The 19325-nt window shown below is 51.4% G+C and overlaps 1 protein-coding gene across 4 annotated transcripts in view; it reads right to left on the bottom strand.

The window, feature by feature from the left end:
- Positions 1 to 277: 277 nt before the first annotated feature.
- The window catches only part of CILP (cartilage intermediate layer protein), a 30262-nt gene continuing 11214 nt past the window's right edge, over positions 278 to 19325 (bottom strand). The window contains exons 3-9 of one of the 4 annotated variants that reach the window (XM_032621515.1): positions 11696 to 11865; positions 8478 to 8747; positions 7033 to 7215; positions 6322 to 6636; positions 5453 to 5561; positions 4666 to 4823; positions 278 to 2866 (exon numbers count right to left, since the gene is read on the bottom strand). In XM_032621515.1, the coding sequence (XP_032477406.1) occupies positions 501 to 2866; positions 4666 to 4823; positions 5453 to 5561; positions 6322 to 6636; positions 7033 to 7215; positions 8478 to 8747; positions 11696 to 11756 (3462 nt within the window). In that variant the 5' untranslated portion in view covers positions 11757 to 11865 and the 3' untranslated portion in view covers positions 278 to 500. Of the gene's footprint in view, positions 2867 to 4665; positions 4824 to 5452; positions 5562 to 6321; positions 6637 to 7032; positions 7216 to 7609; positions 8748 to 11695; positions 11866 to 19325 lie in introns of those variants that run through there. The other 3 variants (XM_032621518.1, XM_032621516.1, XM_032621517.1) reach the window with 3 other exon arrangements.

Raw genomic sequence — 19325 nt, 5'->3', positions numbered from 1 at the left:
ACACTGAACGTGCACTAGAGTTCCAGATTCAGCAAAGAAATAAATGTTATTTATAATTCAAGTAAAAATATTTCACCACCTTTTATATGTATGAACTGTGATGGAGGCCTTGCTTACATCCTGTGGAGCAAGGCCAAGAAATATGCTTTATATTGGTTATTTGATCTTCAACATCAGATTATCCTTATTGTAGAGGTGGGCAAAACCATGCAAAAAAGAAAATGAAGGACATTTCCATGTATGGCACTAAATGAAGAATGCTCAGAGCCACAGAGTTTGCCCAATTTCCTGTGTTTCTTGTAAAGAACAGGGCAAAGAGGCTTTATTTTGACATTTTGGGGGCTCCATGCCAATCAGTATCACAGGACAAAGACAGTAAGAAAGGGAATGAAGAAACAAACGAGCAAGTTGCACCGGAACAGATGGGCTTAAGTTAACCGAGTGACAGTTTGGGTGTCAGTCTCACAATGGCTGTGGGGAGAAGGGAAGTACCACAAGCCTTAGTTGCTCAGAGGCTGCTGAGCAACCCCAGAAAACCTCAGAGAGGCCGCCCCTCTGCGCCAGCGCTGGCCACCCTGACTTGACCACTGCCTCCTTGAGGGCGCTCTTCCCCTGACAGTGCTTGCTGGGGAGGGCCGGGCCGGGGTGCTTTGGAGGTACTGGAAGGCACTCTGACGGCCCACCTGCCTCTCTACGCAGTTAAAGGTCAGGGCCACTCCCACATTGCTCTTCATGACTCTGGAGGAGCCATCAGATGTGCCATCAAAGCACCGGCCAAGCGCAATCTCCTTGGCTGTGCGAGGGTCCTGGTCAGTGACAGTGTAGATGCCATAGTTGTGGCCCAGTGGGTCCAAGGGCGCCAGCATGGTGTACTCGCTGGTGTTGTCATTGACCGCCAGTGGTAGGTGGTTGACCAGGTACTCATGCAGCATGGAGTTTACGCTGACTCGATGGCAGCTGCCCTGGGGGATAACCTTCACCAGCGTGCGGTCTACACGGTCCTGGTCATAGAGCATCCCACTGCACTTGAACTCCAAACAGGCAGCTGAGACATTGGGCTGGTCCCTGTCCCGTGTGCTCTTCACATCCCGGATTCCATACAGCTTTCCCACTGTCTGCCGGTGGGTGCCCCCCATGTTACGGGATCGCACGTTCACCTCCAGTGACCCCATGATCTTCACCTTGATATAGCAGGCCCTGAACTCCATTGGCTTGGGCCACCATGCCAGGTAGTCTTCAGTCCAGCTCATGGGGTCATCCTCGTTGAAAGGGACCGTGTTGTAGTCATACCGATCCCCCTCAATCTGGTAGAACCGGAAGTGGGCCGCACTGGGAGGTGCTTCCTCGCATGCCTGGAGGTTCTCGAATGCATAGATGGGTCCATTGCTCTCCTCGGCTGAGTTGGGCCTTGGTTTGGCCATGCTGATCTGGAAAGCTGTCTTCTTGGCCTGTGGGTCCTCATGGTCTGTCCGGCGGTACTTGAGCTTGTTGAGGTAGGGCTGAGGGACACCAATTGCATTTGGGTTGAATTTAGGAGAAGACTCCACTGCTTCCAGTTCTTCCCCAGCCAGGCTCGCTAAGACGTAGGCAGAGTAGGCATCAGGGGACTGGTCATCGCAGAAGGCAGGCAGACAGGCCCCATTGGGACCAGTGATGACACTGTCAAAGCGGCCCCAGGCCCTGGGGTTAGAGGAGAAGCCAGTCCTGGGCTCCAGGTTGATCACAGAGACCACGACACCCTGCATCTGCTCACTGGGCAAGAACCTCTCACTTCGGTAGGCCCTCACCTTGATGAAGCACCTCCTGCTTTCAGGAACATCCAGGTTAAAGAGCCTCCTCTCACGGATCTCCATGTTGCCCACCAGGAAGGTCCTGTCTTCTCTTCTGTTCCGCCTTTGGCTTTCAAATTTGAAGTCACCTTCCTCCTCCCACAGCCCTGTGCCTGGGTTGAGTGACCAGAGTTTCATCATGGGCAAGTGCTCTGGCATCTTGACCTGGGTTGAGTCGAGGTGGACCTTTACCTTGCCAACATTAAGTGACTCTGAGGTGGCCTCACCTGTGAAGTCCACAGAGAACATGCCATATGTCCGAAGTGGGAAGGTGTCTCCTTCATCGTTGATGAAGTTCAGGTCACTCTGGGCAGCAGTAGCTGTGGAAATATTCCGGGGATCCAGGAAGGTCACACTGGCCTTCACTTTTCCTGTGTAGGGCTCCCCGTTCTGCCGGTAGAAACTCTTGGATGGGATCTCCAGCTCAGCCACAGGATCTTCACCAGCCACATCCCCCAAGGGGATAATGTTGGTCTCCGTGGCCTCCAAGGTGATGGGCTCTTTCCGCCGAAGCATCTTGATCTCATGGAACACCGCACTCCCCTTCTTATTGAAGGGCAGCACTTTGGTGGTGTTGACAAACTTCTGCAGCCTGTCCACAAATGTGAGCACCAGCCTCTCAGTGTCCTGAGGGACGTGGAGGGTGAACGTGCCCTTGTAGCCAGTCATGCTCACACGGCTGTTCCCCATGTACACGTGGCCAAAGCGCATGGGCTCCCCATTGTCAGAGGCGCTGACACGTCCCCGAACGATACTCTGGGTCTCCGTACACCGCTGGCAGCTGCACTCCATGGCCACCTTGGTGGGCAGCGTGTACCCACTGCACTGGATCTCCCTCTCCTCTGTTTTGGAGATCCCACAGCAGTTCTCCACAGCATCCTGGCACCTGATCCCATTATCCTGCTGCCCTGCACAGGTCTTGACAGGGCAACGACCCACATCATAGTAGAAGGAGTTGGTGGCATTCTGGAAACAATCATGGGGCAGCTGGATAAGGTAGCTCTCGGGGGTTGGGTTGCAAGGAGTCTCATCGGGGGCTATGGAGGGAAATAGTTCGGATATTAAATGCAAGTTCTTTTCCTACATAAAGGGGACCTCAACCTCCCCTCTCTGCCATACTTTAGGGTTTTCAAAGTACTTGTGTGATCCCAATTCTCACAAAACTCCTCTGAGGGAGATAGAACAGCTGTTACTAATTCCATTTCACACACAGGGAACAGAGTTTGCTGCTGAGACAAGTAGAGTAATCGTCCTAATTGGAGGGGTCTTGAAAATTCGTGAGGGTGTTTTGAGTTACCACCAAAATTGGCAGTGCTACTGACTTATAATGGGCAGGGGGCCTTGCAGCTCTGTTTTCTGCAGTGCCTGACACTGTCTCTCATACGGAATTCTTCTGCATCCTATTTGACTTTCACGTATTCTATAGACATTCATGTAGGTGGAAAACTTGTTTAAAATTATCGGAGCCTGGTATCTTTTACATGGCTTTACCACACATTGAATTTTTCAAGAATGCAACTACCATATAAATCAAGCTAAGATTGTACTTTGTTTAGCTTGGAAAAATACCAAGAATTGCTTCTTGTTTCAGAAAAATCATGTACCTACAACAATTGCCCAAGGAATGTGAAATGATGCCCCTGTATCCATCAGCATTTGTAGCTGTCACATTCATGGTGACTGGATTCAAGTGCAAGTATCTGACCTCTTGGTTGATGTTCTTGTGTCATTATGCCAAAGCACTTACATATTGAAATACATACTATTTTGTATTAAAATTATTTTCTTTGTATTTCCCTTTTACGTTATTAGGGCCATGTGCATGTATATTTGGAAATTATATGTAGCTATTATCTATAAATTTAACTTTAAAATAGTAAAAAATATTTTTAATTGAAAATATTTAAAATTTAAAGTATTAAGAATAACTGAAAAAAAAACAGAAAGAAAGAATAACTGTGACAAGTGGGGAGCATTGGTATAATGAGTGGGGAACCACTGCTGACAATTCTCCACATCTCCTCTGCCAGGGTTCAAGTCCCCTGTGTCCTGCCTGTCCCGAGGTGTGTTACTCAACTTTCTTGGAGTCTCTGAAATATTCCAAAATCCTTCCAACAAAATTTCTTCTGCCTTTTGTTTGGTTTTGTTTAGGCCAATTACTAAGATATCCTCCTTCTCCCTCACTTTCCAAGTACAGTTTCCTGATTGGTCTTGGCCTCCAGTCTCTCCTCCTCCAGCTCACTTCTAGAAACCAGCTTTAATCAGGTCACCCTTTCTTGTAAAGCCCCCTCAGTTTCCCACTTCTATACCTTGCTCATGCTGGCCCCTTGATCTGGAATGCTCCCATCTCCATACACACAGACCCCGGCCATTGTTTAAGACCAGGGATTCACAACATTGGCTGCAAATTAGAATTACCTGGGGAAGATTTTAACCTGTGCATGACCAGGCCACATCCCAAACCAATGAAATCAGGCTCTCTGGAGGTAAGACCCAGGCGTCAGTATTTTAAAAAACTCAACAGATGATCCCTATTTAAGCCTCAATCAACCAGCCATAGTCACTCCTACCTGGAAGGTCTCTGTCTCTCATCTATAGAGTCCACAATTCCTTATCTCCTGTTTTAACTACATTTTTTCATCTTTACTGACTTGTCTCTTATTTCTCCACCCATCCTGGAGTGGCAGCTCTGTGAGGGTAGGATCGAGGTCTGTGCCATCTTTGTGTCCCAGAGAGCACAGTCTAGAAAAGCCCAAGGTTTTACTGCCCAGGAATGCCCACTGGAGTGCTCCCCAGTGCTGTAGCAGGGGCTCCCCAGGGGCCCTGACAGTCTTACCTATGACAGTCAGCCGGGCGACATGGGACTTTGCAGCCCCAGTGTCGCTCTGGGCCTTGCAGAAGTACTCCCCGGCCTGGTCCCGTTGCAGGTTCCTCAGCACCAGCTTGCTCTCGTGCTTGTAGAGGGAGGGGTCCAACAGTGTGCTGTTATGGTACCTGAAAGGGATGGAGAGGGACGGCCTGAGGGGGCAGTAGGAGGGCTGGTATCCTTGGGGACAGTGCCAGGAGCAAGGCAGATGGTGGACGGGTCCCTGCAGATGCCAACACCACCACTGACTCAGCTCATTCAAGAACACTGACTGGCCTGGGAGTCAGGGGACTCGATTCTGAGTCTCAGCCCCACCACTAACTGGCTATGGACCCTTAGACAAACCATTTCACGTCTGAGTTTCAGCTTCCTGTTCTATGAAATAGGAGCAGTGATGCCTAGCTAACTCCATAGAATTGTTGAGAGCATCAAACAAGATAATGGCTATAAAATGTTTGTGAAGGGTAAAGGACAGCCACTGGAGACACTGACCTTGTTTGCCCATGTCTGGGAAATTAGGGCTGGGGAACCTGGTTCTGTGGCCCAAGGATATGAGTCAGGACCCCAAGACCAGAGCTGCTCTGGGGGACGCCAGCTTTGATAGGACAACAACAGGGCTTGCTCGTTGTCTGGGTGGCCTCAGCCCTGCTGGCCCCCACTTGTTAATTATTGCCATGATTAATAAGTCCAGACCCAATGCAAGAAAGCTCTGGTTTCCAAGAGGAGAACTGGTCCAGGTAGCTGGCAGAATACTCACCAGAAATACTTGTCTGGTTTGGGATTCCCCGTGGCCTTACAGCACAGGGACACACTCTGCCCAGCTCTCCGTGCTTTTGCCTTGGGGTTCATCACAATGTATGGAGTCTCTGAGACAGAAGGTGAGACATGGTGTTTTGGGTTTTTCTTTGTGACAGGTTCTCCAGAGCCTTACTCCCTCAGGTATTTTGACATGCGTTAAAATTGTACAACTTCACACACACCACCCAGCCCCTCTCTAATGGTCCTAATAAGTAGCTGGTCCAGAATGGAGTCCACTCCCTCCATCTACTCAGCCTGGGACCCGCTCCCATGGTCTCTCAGGCAGCATCTGGGTGAGGCAGTGGAGAACCAAGAGGACCTTGTACCAGCCAAGATTCCCAAACACTGCCATTGAGACAGAGCTGGCTGCTCTGCTGACTCCAGCAGAATTTTCTGCACCATTTCTGAATTCCCCCAGCCTCTCTCTCTATGCCTTTCAAACGTTATACTGTATTGTAATTGACTATGTTAGATAAGGTGACCAGGAAAGAACTCATACATTTGAGGGAGCAAGCCATTCCAATATCTGGGGGACGAACACTCTAAGCAGAGTATATAGCAAGTGCAAAGGCCCTGAGGCAGGAGTGTGCCTGTGTGTTTGAGGAACGGATAGGAGTAGAGTGACTCAGTGTGGGTGGAGGGGACTATAATAGGAGAGGAGAGGGGAAGAGAGAAGAGAAGGAATGGGGGGTCTGGCAGATGATGTTGGGACTTGGGGATTTTTCAGTTTTACTCTGGGCAACCTGGAAAGCCAGCTCTTAGTACTGTAATCCTTTTATTTAAAAGTCCAGCCTTCCTCCCCAGCCCTATCCCAGAGAAGTTAAGTACCTGCCCTCATGAACTCCGCCTTGATGGTGGCTGCCTTCAGTCTAGTCTTAGGCATTGTGAGCCTGATAGGGGCAAACTTGGTCTTTGTGATCTTCAGGATGCTTTTGCCATCGGGGCACAAGCCAGGGACTCGGAACCTCCCGCTGCTGTCCGTCTGGGTCAATAGCTTAGGTGTTTTGGTCAGGATGTAGACAGTAGCCCCTGAGGCTGGGGCACCCCCAGGGAGGGAGACAACCCCATACAGCACGAAGTCCTGGCACATGCAGGCGTCACAGTCAGCATTCACCTGGCCCATGGGGCAGGTCAGGTCACAGGCTGTGGAAGAAGGGGCCACATCAGGAGGGCGTGTGTGGATTCTGGCCCTCCTTCAGTCACGTCCCAGCCTGTGGATTCACATATGCTTCCTCTCCCCCTTAGGCCTTTGTTACCCTTCCTCATCAGCCTGCATGACTAATTCCTACTCATCCTTCAAGACTTAGCTCAGGACACCTCCTCTAGAAAGGCTTCCTCAATTCCCCTAAGCTATAATAATTGACCATGCACTATGCTCCCACATTATCCTCTACATCCCCCATCGGTGCACGTAATAGATGCTCAGTTAATACCTGATGAATGAATGGATGAATCTATCTCAGTCTGACCCTCTAAACTATTCTAGGCTGCTTCAGCCCCAGCCCCATGCCTGCCCAGTACCAAGAGCAGGGGTAGTACCTGAACAGGCCTGCTCCATGCAGAGCCGACCCTCCTCGGTGGCATCATTGCACAGTGACACCGTCTCCGCCAAGCAGGTGCGTGTTCGGGTCTGGACCCCAGGGTGACCACAAGCAGCAGAACACTTGCTCCAGGGAGACCACAGGCTCCAGAGGCTGTGCTCTGTGTCTTGGCGCAGGGATCCTGCAAAGCAGGATCAGCAGATGGTCTGACTTCCCTCTCAGAGGGACTCTGTCAGGAAATCTGACCCAGAGGCTGTTTTTTCTCAGAGAGCAAGGCCTCCATTTACATCACAGATGTCACTGATATTTATATTTCCTGTAAGGATTTTTCTAGCAGATGGACATCAAGAGTCTTGAGGAAGTGGTGTCTCTAAGTTTTACAAAAACACCGAATGGGCTAGGGGTGGCCCTGAGAGGGACTTGTTGGCCAAGCACTGGGACTTTGATGCACTGTCCTAGGAGGTGCAGGGATAGCACCATCTTACACTTTACCCATGTTCCTGAAGAAGGGCCCCCTGGGAAGTCAGGGCCTGGGGCCTCAGTGACATCAAGCCCCCTCTGCCCACCCTCCTCACCTCTGGTCTGAGGCCTGTGTACAAGAATGGAGGCCTCGGACCTCACTCAGGAGACCTTGCTCAGCCTGAGCTCCCACTGCAGACGACCACCACTGCCTCCCGGGCCTGCAGGGTCAGGCCATGTGCACTGGCGGGATCCCAGGAGGGGAGCGTGCATATCCAAGAAGCGGGCAGGCCTGCAGCGGGCTCTGAATTATCCAGTGTGGGGAGAGGAGATGGAAAGAGCACGAACTCTTGGGCTCTGCAAACACAAGCATGGGTTTAAATCCCAGCATTCCATTTATCAGCTGTGTCGTCCCAAGAAGTTACCTAAACTCCCTGAACCTGGAATAACTTGTCAAAATGGAGATTCCTCACAGGTCAGTTGTAAAGGTTGAGTAATGGAGATAACTAGCAGTGTCTGGCACAGAAGAACTAACATAGAAACTGACACTTAGTGGACGTTCACCTGCATTAAGCCCTCTACATTCATTATCTCATTTAATCCTCATAAAAACCCCTACGAAGGATTACTAATATTACCCCTGTTCTACATGTGAGAAACCCGAGGCTCAGAGAGCTTCAGAACATTTGTCTAAGGAACACAGTAGAGATGGTAGGCCCAGATTCAAACCAAGCAGCCCAACTGCAGAGCCTGTGGTCTTCACCACCGTGCCACATGCACTCAGTAAAGTGGATTGAAAGGAATTACCCATCCACACAGAACACTGTTGGGAAGATTATGGTTCTCATGACACTAATGGGTTATTATGGAGTCAAAGCATGTGTATGTGTGTGACAACCAGAGTTCCCGTAGCCAGACGCAGGTCCTGGCTCTCCCTTTGCCGAGGCTGGTGGGAGGTAGCGGGTAGGGACTGGTCAGGCTCACCTGGCGGGCAGAGGAAGCGCACGGTATAATTGGAGCAGTTCTGGCCGGGCCGCTGCTCCCTGTTGAGGCACCAGAAGCCCTCAAGGGGGCTGCCATGGACCACTTGGCCAGTGCTGCCTGCGGGTATCCAGTCGGTGGTCCTAGCCTCTAGCCGCAGGGGCCGAGGACACACCTGGTGCCCGTAGTAGAAGTGAATGGCATCTAGCCGCTCGTAGTCGCCCCGCCCACCTGGGTGGTCAATGTTGAACCACGTTGTCCACTCCCCAGGACCTGAGAGAGAGAGCCAGGTAGGAGAGGAGCCAGGCCCTGGAGCTCCAGGTGAGCTCAAGCCCTGGAAGTCATCCCTAATACCCCTCACCCGCCCCTCACTGGTCTCAGGCCCTCATCGCATCTCTCTCTCCAGCATCTCTCCAATCTCTTACACTTCTGCTTACACCCTACCGCCAAAGGTTCTGTTAAAGCTCTCAGCAGCCTTGGCTGTACCACGTCAGAAACTTCCTGCCTGGGTCTCTACCTCCAGCTTCCTCCGAACCCATACCCACCCCTCTCCAAACACTGCAGTCAGGGTGAGCTTTCTCCACGTGGCTTGGGCCACATCACTCCTGGCTTTAACTCTCTTAACCAGGCATTCAGGTGCTGGTGAGCTGGCCCCTGGTATCTCTCCATCTTCATCTCCCTGCTCTCTCCCTGCCAGCCTGTGCTCTGGCCCCAGCAAGCCCTACAGCATTTCTGGAAGCTATCAGGCGGCTGCATTATTCTGAGCTGTCCTATATACTTGGTCCCTCTGCCTGGACAGAGATGTAGGCCAAATGCCTTTTTTTTTTGCCACACCGTGCAGCATGCGGGATCTTAGCTCCTCCCCCCAAGGATGGAACCCACGCCCCCTGCAGTGGAAAGCATGGAGTCTTAACTATTGGATCACCAGGGAAGTCCCCAAATGCCTTTTAAAAGTGGGTTTCACTCTGTATGACAGACTCTAGGTCCTTGTTATACAGCAGAAACTAACACAACATTGTAAAGCAATTATACTCCAATAAAGATGTTAAAAAAAGATATCTAAATATATATATATATATATTACAACCATGACCATTAGCCAAATAGCTATAAATAAAACATTTTTGAAAATTTTTTTTAAAAAGTGCATTTCTATGGACCCCTGACATTGTTCCCTGGCTGCAGAGATCCTCTTAGCAAGCTCAGTAAAAACCCTGCCCCCAATTACTCCCTGCTCCAGCCACAATTCACTGTCCAGGGGGTCAGCAGGCTTGGCAAAGATGCCTGAGGTCCTCTTCCCAGGCTGGGCTCTTCTCACCGACTGAGTGAGCATCATCTGCCTCCCTGAGGGCTAGGAGGATAAGTGAGAGGCCAAAACAGTTACAGGGACCCAGCAGGGTCCTGCTACTAGCCTCTCATAGGGAAGCAGTGTGATGTGGCGGATGGAACATAAGCACTGGGCATGGGTTCAAATCCCCCTCTGTCACTTACTGGCTGTGTGACTTCACAAAAGCTTTATTCCTTTAAATCTGTTTCCCCATAAAATAGAACTGCATCAACAATCACCACAGCATAGGGTCCTGGTGCGTATTCAGGGTGACGGTGAAGGTAAAGGGACATGGCATGCAGTGCATGGTCAACAAATGGTGGCTCTCTTTTCACTCTTGTTCTAGAAAGGGACCATGGGATGCTGCTGAGCACCTGGGGCTCCTACTTTAGGGTCTGAGCCTGTTCTTCTTGGCGGAATGGAACCTTACTTTCCTCATCTGTAAAATGGAGATATTAGTTCCCACTGCACATATGGTGGTCCAGTTGGCATGAGGATTCCATGAGGTAACACAAAGTAAACATCTCTGAAGTATACGGAGATTGAGACTGTGAGCCCCAGACACTCTGCCACTTCCTGACTCTGTGACGTTGGGCCAGATACTTAACTCATCTGACCCCTCATCCTAAAGTGAGGATAATAATAGTTCCTATCTCAGAGGATTGTAGGGATTAAATAAGCTCATTCATAAAATCCACTTAGAACAATGCCTAGCACAGAATGTTTGCTGAATAAGTGTTAGCAACTCCTTTTAAGCTCAAGACCTGGACAATAGATGTCCATTTCCCTTCTCCTGGCAAAGTCCGGCTTTGGGAATCCACCCTCACCTTCATAGGGCCTAACTGGAGGAGTGGTCCTTTAATTTTCTGACCCCAGGCTGGCAAAGTCTGCCTGAGGAAGGGTATAGGGACCTCGGGCCACAGGCAGTGAGCCTCCAGGCCCACACCACCGGAGGCTGCGTTGGGGGCTCCCAAATGGAAAGGAGAAAGGAGAGCAGAGCACTGCAAAAGCTTTGAAAGGTAATTAACTCTCACGTGAGAGAGCCAAATCAGTATTCTCTTTGCTGCTTAATTGGGGTGATAGGAGCTCTTTTAATCAAACTAATCTGATTTCCCCTCAGATGGCTGAATGTTAATCATTTTCCCCAACAGCAGCTGTCAGGGTAGAAAGAGCAAGGCAGGAGGTGGGCACATGCAGGGTTTGGCAAGACGCTGAGACAGCCTTTGTTCCTGCACCCGTGGTCACAAAGCCTGCAGTGCTCGCTGCTTTATGAGAGGATTTTGAGCATAGTTTTGCTTTACCTGAGTATGTGGCTAGAAATCAGGAAAGGAAGGGGAGATGGGAGAGAGTATACAGGATAGTGCTGGGAGCTCTGATGCTTAGAAGCCTTGGGGAGCCCACCAGGCAAATTCTCTCCACCTGTTCCCTTGAGAACTCAGTGTCACCAGAGAATGGGGTCAGAGGACAAGGAGACCAGAAGGGGTTCTGGTGTCTCTGTCAAATTTGGTGACGGGGTCTAAATGAATTTTCATGAAACTAAAACCAAAAATCTGGCTGTGAGAACTCAGTGATCCCTTTTGCTTTGGCTATCAGAAAGCTCAGAGCTAAACTTAACACTCAGGGGCAGTGGTAACCCTCTTATCTTTTTTCTGCCTTCTGAGTGACACTTACCCGGCTCCTCATTTAAAAGATTCTGTTTTGTGAGTTTTAATATTGGTACTTAAATCCTTTAGGAAAACAAGCAGGGTATAAATTATGAATAAATAGACAAACCAGCCTCAGATCTTAGTGCCACTGCTGTGGCTTAAGGCAGATGCAGAGTTGGGTCCCAGACCACAGTGACTCCATTATGACAAGTGGGGGATTAGAGAGACAGTAGATACTTAGCCTGTACCCAACAGAGAGGTGACCTCTAGGACCAGGAAGAAGAACACGCAGGCCTTGATCACCACCATCTTTCCTCCAGGTCCCGTGGGGAACGTGGCAGGAGTTGAGTGAGGGTTCCTTCACAGAGTCGGATCGTCCCTGGAACGTGACCCCTGAGAAGTTTCTCAGATCAGTGACCTGCAAAGAAACAAAGCTTGTCAGGTTCCATTTCTCTGAGTCACCTCTTAGGGCTTGAGCTGAACTATTTCTTGACCTATCAAGGGTGAAAAGTGGACAGAATGAAGTCTTGTGAGAGTGACACCTGCCCAAATTGCAAATCTGGTCAGCTTGCAAGATGCACAGAGTCAGACTCTGAGTTCACATGAGGCAGACCTGGATTCAAACCCTGGGTCCAGGTGCCAGGGTCCCACATCGAGATGGGACACAAGGGACAGTAGGGGTGAGACGTTTCCTTGCCAATGAGGAGGGGCCTGGGCTCACCCGCGGCAGCCTCTGGGTGACTCATTAATCACTTCCCAGACCCGGGCTTGGGGGCATGTTTTGCTACCCCTTGGTGGGGTTCCCATTCTCACACAACAGGCTTACATATTAAGGCTATGCAGCCCCTGCTCCAACTACAGTGGCGCCTCACAGGGCAGGCCAGCTGAAGGGTGCAGATGCTTCAGACACACCGCCTCCATGAACACATTCCCAGATATGCACTGGCTGCAGCTGGAACACATTTCTGGCCTGTTTGTTTGGGGCCTGGCTGGGAGTTTCTGGCCTGGCTGCTCCTGGGCCTCCCTCAGGAGCCTGTTGAGGGAGAGCAGAGGGGATGCACTGGGAGAGGCTAGGGCCCCCCAGTAACTGCTGAGCATGGGTTACGGGCTGCAGGAGCAGGGAGAGGAGAGCAGGTCTGGCAATAGGGCAAGGACGCAGGGGGAGCGGCCCAGGCTCCCGCTCAATTTTCTCTCTCCCCAGAGCTCTGGCCAACCCAGAATCTGACTAGTGCCTGGAAATTCAAAAGTGATTCCCTTCAACCTCCAAAGTCCAGGGTGTGGTGAGAAAAGGGAGATTCCTCCTTTCTGGAAAAAATGATTCAAAAGCACTTTGTTGGGACTTCCCTGGAGGCGCAGTGGTTACGAATCCACCTGCCAATGCAAAGGACACGGGTTCGAGCCCTGGTCCAGGAAGATCCCACATGCCGCGGAGCAACTAAGCCCGTGTGCCACAACTACTGAGCCAGCTCTCTAGAGCCCGCGAACCACAACTACTGAGCCCACGTGCCACAACTACTGAAGCCCGCGCGTCTAGAGCCCGTGCTCCGCAACGAGAAGCCACGACAATGAGAAGCCCGCGCACTGCAACGAAGAGTAGCCCCCGCTCACCACAACTAGAGAAAGCCCACGCGCAGCAATGAAGACCCAACACAGCCAAAAAAACCCCACAAAAAACCCACAAATAAATAAATTTATTTTTTTAAAAAATAGCACTTTGTTGTCCCAAAAGAAGAACAGACCAACCCCATGCTGCAGATCATCCAGCTCTAAGCCCACTAACTCCACCACCACCTGTTTCTCAGCCCAGAGAACAGAGCACGGGTGTCCCCGAGGTCTCCAGCTCTTGTGTGTCTCACGCCACGCTCCCAGGCTCTGAGCAGAGGGCTGAGCGCTCCGCGGGTCTGCACAGCATTCAGTCTGGGATTGCTCCGCAACTGTCTGGGAAGCCAAAGTGGCCTGAGGCACCTTATGGAAAAACCATTTCCCATCTGGCAGCGCATGGAAGTTTCCTCAACATATGCTCTGTGGGTGAGGCTCCCCATCCCACAGGTCCCAGAACTCTCGGATAAAGAAGACTGGCTGACCGCAGGAAAAAAGCAGAGTGCCCAGAGGTACAAAGATCCTGACTGGGACTCTCTGAGGGCCCCTATCCTCAGGTGGGGGAGGGAAAAGACCTTGGGCCAATGGGAGAAAGGAGAGAACTCCAAAGCAGAAAGGGGCGTCTTCTCTGGGGGAGATAAGGGGTGGTCAGGAATAGCTGAGCCAGGCAGTGGGGTGCAGGGATGGGTTGAGGAGAATAGGAGTGGGGCTCACCGTGTCCTGAGTGGGACTCCTCAGCTGGGGGGGTCCAGGTCTTCCTCTCCCCAGCAGTCCAGCCACGGGACCTTATATAGCACAGCTGGTGGCTCAGCCTGTGGCAATGCACCACGGGAAGCGGCCGCGAAACCAGATCCAAGCCTGAGGAAGCTCGGCCTTCCCCACCCCTCCCCACACCCCCTGCAGACTCCAGGGGCCCGGATTTCGCTTCCAGATTCTCAGAGGGAGAGGCCGCAGGGCCTGGGGATGGGCCAGGTGGGCAGCTGCCTGGGGCTCCATAGGCCAGAGCAGAGGGATGGGTGAAGAGGCGGCTGGGCACTGAGCAGCCCTGGGAAGGGGCCAAGGGCAATTCTACATGTGGGCAGCATTTCATAGCTCAGGAGGTGGGATGCTCTTGCCTAAGCTTTGCTTGCTGATCCCCCGCATGGCCCCGGCCCTGACCTATGCTGGCCTTAGCACATACCCCAAGCTCTCTTAGGGCTACAGATCACCTGGCCTCTCAGCTGGGGGTGCTTGGTCAGAGTTGGGCAACTACTGAGCTTCTGTGGCCCCTGAGGGAGCACTCAGGGAACCTCAGAGGGACAAGGGACAGAGGAGTGGTGGGGCACAGAATGAGAGTAGTTCTCCCTTACCCCTGCCTGCTTCCATTTGGGTACCTGCCTATACCCATTGGACCCGAGAGGAGCTCCTGCATGTGGATTCTCTGAGATCCTGCCAGATGCTCATATGTGCGTGTGTGTGCGTGTGTCTGACTTTGGGTATGGGTGCCACCAGCAGTGAACAGCAGCCTTACCCATAGGTGGCACAGGCAGCTGCTTGTGTTTCCAGACTTCACCCACCTCCCCTGCAACATGAGTTTGCCTGTGGTCACAGGCAGCAGTTCTGTAACTTCAGCGTGTACTAGAATCCCCTGGAGGGCTTGTTAAAACACAGATGCTGGGCCCCTCCCCCCGACTCTCTAGTTCAGTAGGTCTGAGGTGAGGACCGAGACTTTGCATTTCTAACAAGCTCCCAGGTGATTTTGATGCGGCTGGTTAACAGACCACACAAGGAGAGAGTACCAGGTGGAGGCAGAAGATGGGGAGGGGTGAGCCAGGGAGGCAGCGGGAGCTTCCAAGGCCTGCCTCATGTCTCAGGCTCATCTGGCCTGGGCTGGGCTTTCTGCCTCATGCAGGGCCTGGAGATGGAGGCCTGGCCCGTGTGGCCCTCCACACCAGTGTCAGCCCACTCTTTCCACACACCCTCACTGAGCGCCTGTTTGGGGGAGCAGGCTCCAGGCTGGGCACTGGGAGGCCATAGGGAGGAGATGTATCCATGCATTCAGAGGAAAGAGCCTTGTATGGAAATGATCCCACGGTGTAGCTGTGCACACTCTTATCCAGAGAGCTGTGCGTGTGTGGTTGTGTGTGTCTGTGCCTGTGTACATGCTGTATGTGTGTACGTCTGTGTCTTTCTCTCTATGTGAATGTGTGTGTGTGTGTGTGTGTGTACAAACAAGGGTTTAGGAGCTCTGTTTCTCTGAGCGTCATCCTGGACAGGAGCTGTTGGGGGAGAGGAGGATGGTGGAGGAAGGATGTTGAGCAGGGACAGCCCCTAAGCAGATCTGGGGCACAGAGCTGGTTTGCTTTTCCTCTTGGAGCCTGGTCTCCCTCCTGGCCCCCAGCTTTTGGCCCATAGATCCTGTAGTAGACCCAGTCTCGTCCAATTATTATCAGAGCCAAGCAATGAAGCAGCTTTAGCCTGAACTAAGTGAAGGCAAATTCTGAACGGAGTGAAGCCCCTGAGACTCTGCTGGTCCATGGACAGACAAAGGCTGAGCCACAATAGCCTGATCAAAGAACAGGAGAAAAACAAGAACTTGGGAGTCAAAAGCCTAGTGCTGGCTCTGTTGCTAATTTTGATGTGTGATCTTGGACAAGCAATGACCCAAGTGACCCTGGACCTCAGTGTCCCCACCTGTGTAGCAGGAGTTTGGACTGAGTGAGCTCTGAGGCCCCCACCAGCTCTTACAAGATTTGATAAGATGCTGACAACAAACACTGCAGAAAGGAGAGAAAAGAAGAAATGACAGCTCCGAAGAATCTCACCAGAGGTCAGGAAGGAGGCCAGAGAAGCTACCTGACCACAGACTCTAGATAAGGAGAGCAAGGTAGACAGGAGAGGAAGGTGGGGAAAGGTAAACCAGAGGACCAGAGGTCAAGGTCAGGGTAATCAGCTGCTTTCCAAGGTCTCTACTCTATGGAATCCCAGAGTATGTGAACGAGGTCTCCCCAGCCTCCCAAATGCACCCCTCTCTTCTCTTTCTGTAGTGGGAGAAGGAAAGTGGGATAAGGTGAGGGCTTGGCAAAGTAGAGCTCCTTAGGCCATGATTCCTGCCTAGGTGTCCTTGCTTGGCCCAGAACTCACACTGAGGCCCCATCTATCCTGCCCCAGTGGCCAGAGGGTACTGTCATGGTTGGCACAGGCTGAGGGACTGTGAGCTAGAATCCCTGGGTTCTGATTACAGCACAGCAGGTTGTGTCCCTCTAGCTCATGTCCTCCCACCTCCCCCATCAAAGAATCCCTTTCTGTCGCCAAGTGGGGCTGAGCTGCAAACTGCGCAGGGCTAGATTGGTGGAATCTGAGCCCGCTCCCACCCGGTGCTCCCAGGACTCCTTTGAGGGAGAGGCTGCTGCTCTCCTTGGCTAGGACCTTAGGATAGTCAGGGCTTGGGAGGCAGCCACAGATCTGGACTGTCCAGGGCCTGGCCTAGATGGGTCAGCACCAGCCATGAGTGGCCACCTGGGGCTTCTGCAGGCCAGGCTAGTCTGCTGCAGCTCCAAGCCCCGGCTTGGAACACACTGAAAAACATCAATCACTTCCACCCCTATCCAGGGGATTGAGGGGCTTGGAGCCATGTTTAGCCAGGCCAACTGTGACCCAAGCCTAAGGCCAGGGGTCCCCACCCTGCTGAGGGGAAAGGAGCTTGGGAACACTGGGAGGGGTCTGACATGATGCTGGTGGCTCCAGAGGAAGGTGCTGTGTCTCTAACATCCTCTCTGACCACCATGCCCATGCTCCCATCATTGCCCCCCTGCAGCCTGAGGGGGCTTTGCAGGCCTGGGTAGGGACAAGCCACTAATGATCCCTGGCGACTGGAAGACTTGACTGTAGCTCTGAGTAACCCTCAGGGGCTGCTGACACAGTATGTATGGGAGCCTAGACACCCAGAGTCTACAGGAGTGGGAGAGCTCGCTCTCTGACCCTGTTGTTCTCCTCCCTATCCTAGATACAGTCTGTCACTGTTCCAACCCAATGCCTTTATAGTTTTATTCCTCAGCTTCCCATCTTGAAATACAGCCCTTCCTCCCCTCCCATGTGAATGTCCCCCACCTTTCGATGCCCCATCTCAGTCTCCTCCCTCCTGCCCTCTCTGACCACCCAGGCCCACCTTGACTATTCCCTCTCAGGTCCCAGATGATAATGTTCACCATCCTGTAATACACAAGGCACATTCATGGTCATCAGCTCATCTTCAGTCTCACAGTTGATCTGCGAGGCAGGGATGACCACACCCATTTTATAGAGGGAAAACTGAGGCTCAGAGAGGTGAAGTCACTCAGACACAGTAGGTCTTCAACTCAGAGTTGCCCCTGAGAACCGGTGACCTAGTGTAGACCTTGTCCTGGGGTGCCCTCAGCTCAGAGAAGCCACCATGGAAATGACACTCCAGCCATATGCTCCTCAGCGAGAACATACTAGAACACTCTGGCTCTGCCTGCCTGGCACATACACCCTGCTTCCCATACATACACTAATTTCAAACATGTCCCCATCTAACGTGATCCAGCTATCTATCGTACTGTGGTGGATTAAATATGGCCACAAATTCTTTGCAGCTCTCCCGTGATGAGGTGGAGTCTCTTTACTCACCTTTGACCTGGGTTGGCTTTGTCACTTGCTTTGAACAAAGGAATGACAGAAATGACACTCAAGAGACTTTGCCGCCTCCACTCCCCAGGAACACGGTCCTGAGACCACCATATAAAGAAGTCAATCTATCCTCCTAGAGGATAAGAGACCACATGAAGGAGAACTGAGGCCCCCAGCCAACAGCCAGACATGTGAATGAGGCCATCTTGAATTTTCCACCTCAGCAGTTGCATAAGTGAGCCAGGTAAGACCAGCAGAGGAATGGTCTAGCCACCCATAGAATCGTGAGAAATAATAATCATTGTTGTAAGCCACTGAGTTTTGGGGTGATTTGTTGTACTGTAATAGATAACTGATATACACACTAAGAGTAAAAGATCTTTCAGTTGCAAGAGACAAAAGCACAACTTAGATTGGACTATGCAGGAAACTGATGGTTGTCATAACTGAAGTCCTGGGAAAAATTGGATCCAGGGACTCAAACAATATCATCAGGACTGCTCTCTTTCCATTTCTCAACTGCTTCCTCTGAGATGGCTTTTTTCCCAATGAGGCTGTAGCCTGTATTTTCCCAAGTTGGCTGCAATGATAGTTCCCACTGCGTGTGTTCTCGTACAAGGTGACTGCCCTACTCTGCCATCAAGAGGTAGAATCTAATTTCCTTCCCCTTGAATCTGAGCTGGCCTATGACTTGCTTGTAACCAGGAATGAGGTGAACTTCTCAGGCTAGGTCAGAAAAAGTCATACAGCTTCCACTTGGCATGCTTGCTCTGGGGAAAGCCAGCTAACTACCAAGAGACCACCAAATCAGAGAGGCCTGGTGTAGGCGTTCTGGTGGGTAGTCCCAGCTGAGCCCAGCCTTCCAGCCCTCACATCACCAGTCATGTGAGTGTAGCTGTCCTGTACCCTCTAGGACAGACCAGCTCATTTACCAGATGGATGCCACTGAGTGGCTTCAATCAAAGTCATAAAAGGCAGAATGGCCCAGTCAAGCCCTACATGAAATCCTGACCTACAGAATTCAGGGGATATGATAAAATGATTATCATTTAAGCCACTAAAACTTGGGGTAGTTTGTTACACAGCAACAGTAACTGGGACAGATGCCATTCCCATGCATTATCTTCCAGAAGCTCCAGACTCCCTTCTAGCACATCTCAAATCTCCAATGGAAAAAGCATGTCTCTTCCCCCATTGTTCCAGCAGAAGTCCTGGGAAAGGCTCTCATTGGCCTATTCCTGACCCAGTTCCTGTAACCATGTGGGTGGAAAGCTCTGATTAGCCCACTTCCAGAGGTAGGGGTAGATCATCCCACTGGAATCACATGGACTGATTTTTCTCAAAGGAAAATTGTGGTGCTGTCACCAGAAGTAGGAAGAACGGATGCTAGGAAGTAAAAAGTGACACGTACGCACCTAAAACACAACCACAAACACAAGCACCCCTTTCCTAGTAGAAGTCAACCCGAAATGTCTAACTACTAACCTTGATACCAGTAGTTGAATCCTGATATCAAGAGACCACTTTAACAGCTGTCAACCTCAGCATTTACACTCCCTTTGTTCTGCTGCAAACCTACCCGTGTATGACTTCCCCTCACCCTGTAACCACATCAACACATCCCAGAAGAGTTGAGCAAAGCTGAGCAAC

Source organism: Phocoena sinus, chromosome 2, assembly GCF_008692025.1.
Source record: "Phocoena sinus isolate mPhoSin1 chromosome 2, mPhoSin1.pri, whole genome shotgun sequence".
NCBI classification, from domain to species: domain Eukaryota; kingdom Metazoa; phylum Chordata; class Mammalia; order Artiodactyla; family Phocoenidae; genus Phocoena; species Phocoena sinus.
The sequence above is the reverse complement of the archived record's forward strand: the minus strand, read 5'-3'. Positions and strand labels throughout refer to the sequence as shown.